General features: G+C 37.8%; 1 protein-coding gene across 2 annotated transcripts in view; it reads left to right on the forward strand.

The window, feature by feature from the left end:
- The window catches only part of LeuRS-m (Leucyl-tRNA synthetase, mitochondrial), a 75,844-nt gene extending 71,301 nt beyond the window's left edge, over nucleotides 1–4,543 (forward strand). For both annotated transcript variants that reach the window (XM_081756774.1, XM_081756784.1), the window contains exon 12: nucleotides 4,262–4,543. In XM_081756774.1, the coding sequence (XP_081612900.1) occupies nucleotides 4,262–4,498 (237 nt within the window). In that variant the 3' untranslated portion in view covers nucleotides 4,499–4,543. The remainder of the gene's footprint in view (nucleotides 1–4,261) is intronic.
- The last annotated feature ends 1,524 nt before the right edge of the window (nucleotides 4,544–6,067 follow it).

Here is a 6,067-nt window from a genome sequence, read left to right on the forward strand (position 1 = left end):
TTAGAATCTAAGTATCTTTATACTCTGTCAATTCCATTGAAGGCAGAGAAGTTTTGATTGTGGAAATTTATTTTATTTTAAGTTTTCTGCTTGAGCATTTGTAAAACGCACACGTAAATACGATTCTTAAACAACAATTGGAGTCTGAAATCTAACTAATTCTAGAACTTGGTTATCTTCTTAATTGTATTTTTATAACATACACCGTATGTCAAATTTATATAACCTATTATCACTGTATAAATTCATAATTTATTTTTACAACACCAGATATTGCTGCAAACACTAGTATACTAATTCTGAATAATTTATACCATCCTTATATATTTAAAGGGTACAGGGGAAAAAAAAGTCACATTTCGTAAATTTTTCAGGCGAGCTGTTTTAAAGTATGGACAAAGCGGGTTCTTCCGTTGTGGGATTTCTTTAATCGTTCAGAAAATGGAATCAAGCTGTTACTTTCGCATTGTTGTTATACTATTGACAAGATGGCTCCTTTAGCTGTCTGAAGGGACAAATATCTCAAAATCATGTAATTTGGACTTAGCGTGTTTTTCCCTTATACCTTTCATTTATTCCAGTTGTAATTTAGCGTGCTTTTCCCTTGTACCCTTCATTTATTCCAGTTGCAATTTTTGTGAGTAACAGAATTATGATACTTCATTATTCTTGTTACTTATAGTCCTGGATTCGATTTTCCATTAGGCTTTAAACATTTTGTGAATCTGTAACATTATTCTCTTTCAACATGGGAGGATCAACGAAAAGCACACTTAAACTCCAGACAGCAAAGCGTACTACAACAAAGCTTACAAACAAATACGAGAGCAAGTCAAAAATTATCTACAATGTTCATTCTACAGTTTATTTACATGAAGCTGGGGTATACTATGCACATCATTTTTCTACGTAATCTCCCTTATCAATGCACTTGGCTGAACGGTCAACGAGCGTACTTATTCCTTCCAAATAAAAGGTTTTTGGTTGGTCGTGAAGTCAGTTTTGCACCGCATTTTGCACGTGTAAATCTGAAAATGAAATGAAATTTTTGAGTTGGACGTCCCACGGTTATGCCGGTTAGGATAAAGGAGACGGTGATTATGAGAAATGAATGAAATGGTGGAATGAAGAAAGTGGGAGGAAACGGGAGGACCCCGAGAAAACCCACGCACACGGTGTTTGTCCACCACAAAGTTCACTTGGCGGGAGCAGGGTTTGAACCCGGGACCCCATGCACAAGAGGTGAACGATCTACCACTGAGCCACCGCGGCCCCCGTGTAAATCTGAGGCAAACCGAGCTTGTGGTGGATGATTTGATGGGCAGAGTCATGACTGATGTTCAAAGCAGATGCTACCTCATCGATAGTGATTCGCCTATTCGTTAGAGCTTGCTGAATGTCGTCATCTGTAGTGGAGGTTAATGACCGTCCTGCTCCCTCTTCATGCGTTACACTTGTTCGACTACTTTTAAACGTCTCGAGCCACAAAAACACAGTTTAACGTGGTAGTGCACTTCTTCCATATTGCGATCATAGTCTGCAATGAATGTCTGACCCTTTGACACCCTCCGGGGCCACGGTGGCTCAGTGGTAGAGCGTTCACCTCTGGTGCTTGGGGTCCCGGGTTCAATCCCAGCCCCCGCCAAGTGAACTTTGTGGTGGACAAACACCGTGTGCGTGGGTTTTTCTCGGGGTTCTCCCGTTTCTTCCCACTTTCTTCATTCCACCATTTCGTTCATTACTCATCATCACCGTCTCCTTTAGCCTAACCGGCATAAACGTGGGACGTAAAACTTAAAAATTTCATTTCATTTTTTTTTTTCTTTGACACCCTCCGACCAGAGGAATCGGGTCACTGCTCATTGTTCCTCTTTGGTGCAAACGTGTAATGGAACAACCATGATATATCTGCAACAGAAGGAAGGAAAATGGAGGAATTAAGATCATACTTTCATAGCATTACCACAACAGTATAATAATAAAATATCCGAGGACAGAAGACAAAGTGCGCAATGTAAGTAAAGTTATGACAAAAGTGTAGATAATTTTTGACTCGCCCTCGTATCTAATACAGAAGAAAGTATATTAAATTTTCGATTGTTGTATGTTGCAGTCATCTGAAATCAGTGCTAGAATGGGTCGGGAATGTAAGTTAGTTTTAAGTTAATCTGAACAGACGAATACCTTAAAAACTATTTGTCCAAACTTCGAAATAAACTTTAATTGTTTTATCCTGTGATTGTACCTTTTTTTGTTATACTTGTGCGTTTCCACGTAGATAACTAAGGAAATACGTAACTGACGCATGCTGTTGGATTAAAAAAATAATGGACGTATCTAAAAAATGTGTCGTTATATCCTTTAACCCGAATTTCAATTCTGAAAGAAAAAAATATTCACATATTTAGAAGTTACTGTTCTTAAACCAGGAACTGAAACGATGAATAGAACACAATAATTTTGGACGAGAGAAGCATTTAGCGAGAATTATTTACCAATCGAGGAATTGTCTGTTGAAACTATTAGGATCAGAATAGAACAAAATGAGTTTTCGAATACGTGCATTTTTCTGTACTTAACTAAAGTTTACTTTGAAATTCAGGTAACTATTTTTTAAAGTATTCGTGTTTTCAGTTAAACTTAAATAACGTACATTTCCCGACATCCATCCTAACATTCAAAATTTAACCTGTTGCGTTTGTTACGTATTAAAAGTGTATTCATTGTGTTGTGCTATTAAATATAGCATTCTAGAACTTAGAAAGTACTATACAAGTTGAAACTCTCGCGTAATCGGCCTTCATTTAATTTTTATTTTACGTATAGCTTACGAACCAAATGTTTCTGAATCATATTATTTCACAAGTTTGAATAACAGGTCAGGGTCTAGCACAATGCCAAGTTTGATCCACTTCGGTTGAGTTCGGCTGAATTCATATTATATATAGTATTCTATTGATTGACTTTTGAGGAAGGAATCTAATGGGGGACGCAAATAAAGTAGTAAGATTCTGAAAAGACGTTTACACTTGAGAAATATATCACTAGTATATTAGAAATATGGCATTGTTATATTATTTTAAATACGTATGGATCTTTATATTTTGTATTGAAATACTTGTCAGGAGATGATTTTACGAGGGTAATTCAGAAATAATGTCTTCAAGGCGACAGATATCAGTGGAAAGCTTGCAATGTCAGATACAAATGGTGGAATCATTTTTCAACATAGTCTCAATTATAGGCAATACACTTGCACCAACGCGAAACAAGTCTTTTCATGCCGTCGGGAAAGAATTGTGGTGGCTGCTGGCCACACTATTGCCGAACTGTTGTTTTCACCTCGGCGTCACAACTGTAGCGATGGTTCTTAAAGTGATCCTTAAATTAGGTGAAAAGCTAAAAGTTGCGAGGTGCAAGATCCGGACTATAGGCAGGTTGAGGCAGAATGTCAACAACACTTTGCCAGCAGACGGGACAACTTTGAACTTTTTTGATGGAAGATAGGACGTGTGGCAGTACTCCATCGACTGACGCTTCGTTTCTGGGTCGTAATGGTATATCCACGACTCGTAGCCGGCGAGAAATGTTCCTGGGCGCACAACCTTCCGCTGTCAGAAATTCAATGACAGCCCGCTGTTTCAACTGGACGTCATCACTGGATGCCAAAGATTGTCCCATTACTCTGGGACAAGAAGATGTAGGAAGGTGAAACAAGTGACGTTCTGTAGCTTAAATATCAGTGCATTAATGATAGACAGTTCAGAATATTTGCAGTACTATTGGCCAAGCAGTGGGCTTGAAGGCATTACTTTTTGAATCACCCTCGTATATGGAAAATGTATTTAAAGAACTATTTATATTTTGAAAACAACAAATTTAAATTCAAAATAGATTACTTTGGCAAGATTATGACACGAGCTATAAATAACTTATTCAAAACTAGATACCAGGTGTTTTGAAGAAAACATAATACGGCTGGTTACGGAGAGTAACTATTATACGAGGCGAACTATGCGATCATAGCTGAAATAGGGGTCTTATTCTATGTATTTTTCTTAGTCTGTGTTTGTCGAAATAAGCTTTTAGATAATTTAAATACAAGCTCTTATGAAGGAGGGTGTCCATATATTAGTGTAAAAGAACTGAAGCGTTCAATCTAAGCAGAAATAATGATGACTTATAAACTAAATTCAGTAATTGACAATCGCCATAAATCGTATAAATATATGAGACGACTGAATATGTTATTTCTTTTTAGGTAAATGGATTTGAGAAATGTACCATTAAAGTTCCTCGAAGAGTGTTGGAGCGTATGTCCCGTGATGATGCTTTGGAAATGGCACTTTCACATGAATCTGTTCACTCTTTCACTGCCAACAGGAAGATCATTCAGACGTTATATGAAATCGTTCCGAGTTACCGTGCCACCATCAACATTATTACAGAGAGTAGAGAAAGAGAAAAGCCAAGGAAGGTGGAAGAAAGGAAAGGCTAGTAGTGTGTTGTCATGTTTGTAAATAAAATTTGTTTTTTTAATAAATATGCATTTTTATTGTACAGTAAGCAGAAATTGCACGCAAATTTCCTTAGAAGATAAGAGGTATCCGAATTGTTAACAATAGGATAAAAAATGGAACCACATGCACATTGCATTAAAAATTCAAGTTAGCGAAAGTATTACATATACCTTCCAGCGCAGAATCAGATACATGTAATCTTGGTATGTAAGGCACAAACTCCCTTTCGGAGTTATAGGCTGCCGAAATCATGAAGAAATGAACTTTAAAGGTCCATGGTTTCAAAACTATGGAATCTGCCGTAGTCGGGTCAAGACTTCACTTAGAAAATAATATATATGTACTATCCAAAACGTAAACTTCAGAAACCTAACGTACTCACGCAACAATTTTTATAGAGAGAGTTTGGCTACGGGCATATAATTTGAAGTCTCAAAACTACCTCTATAAAAATTGTTACGGAAGTACGGCAGGATTCTGAATCTAGTTTTGGATAGGGCACATACTAGTTCTTAAGTGAAGTCGTGAGCCGACTAAGGTAGTTCCTATAGTTTTGGAGCTATTGAAGTTTAAAGTTCATTTTTTTCGGCAGCCTATAACTCCGAAAGGCATTTGTGCACCCAGATTGGTCTATACTTTTTGCCTTATCTTGGTGTCAGGAAGCATTGTCGTGATGCAACACACAATTCATTTTGATGTTTGGTGCACATACATGATCCTTTTTCGCATTCTTTCTAGAATCTCTCGGTAACGGTGTTGCTTAACCCCTTGGCCTGGAGCTACGAACTCTTTGTGACCTGGAAAGCTTGGGGTGTGCTATTTCATACTCTGGCGCTTGGTTTCCGAGTCGTATTGGAACACCCAGTCTCGTTACCCGTAATGACACGTCCCAGAAAATGGGGATCATTTGCAATCCAATCCAAAAATCAATGCACCTGTCTCTCCGCATGTCCTTTCGCTCCTGCGTGAGAACCGTTTGTTGTTGCAGTGTGGAATTAAATGTATTTTTCGCAGCGGTTAATAAAATGGCATTACAAACAATCTTTGGTTGCGATAGATCTAAAAGTAGGTTTTCCAAGCTTTTATAAGTATCGGAGGCAGAAGCTCTACTACCAAATGTTTGCGCTTCTAAAAATTCTTTCGCTCGGCGAATATTTTGTTTGGAAATTTTGAGCTTAGACGAGTTAAGACAAGTTACTTTTCTATCGATGATAAAAATATTAAAACTATCCTCTTGCATACTTGTTAATGCTTTTAGAACAGCTCTTTTGAAAACAGCAAAGCGATGTCTAGGAACCGAACTTGAGCGATCTAGAATAAAGCAGATGTGTTGTTTTAGGAAATTGATTCAGGAACTCCACTTGGATAATGCGTTTCTCTTTTTACTGTATAACAGTCTTCAATTCTCGGAACCAGTTTGGAGCGATTTTTCGCATCCCCAGTTCATTGGTCAGCAGCTGATGGGTGGTGCTGTGACTCAAATTCAACTTTACCTCGATCATTCTGACTGTCAACCGATGATCGCAACGCACAAACTCCCGGACACT

The sequence above is a fragment of the Thermobia domestica genome, chromosome 1, assembly GCF_964235325.1.
Source record: "Thermobia domestica chromosome 1, izTheDome1.hap1.1, whole genome shotgun sequence".
Taxonomy (NCBI): Eukaryota; Metazoa; Arthropoda; class Insecta; order Zygentoma; family Lepismatidae; genus Thermobia; species Thermobia domestica.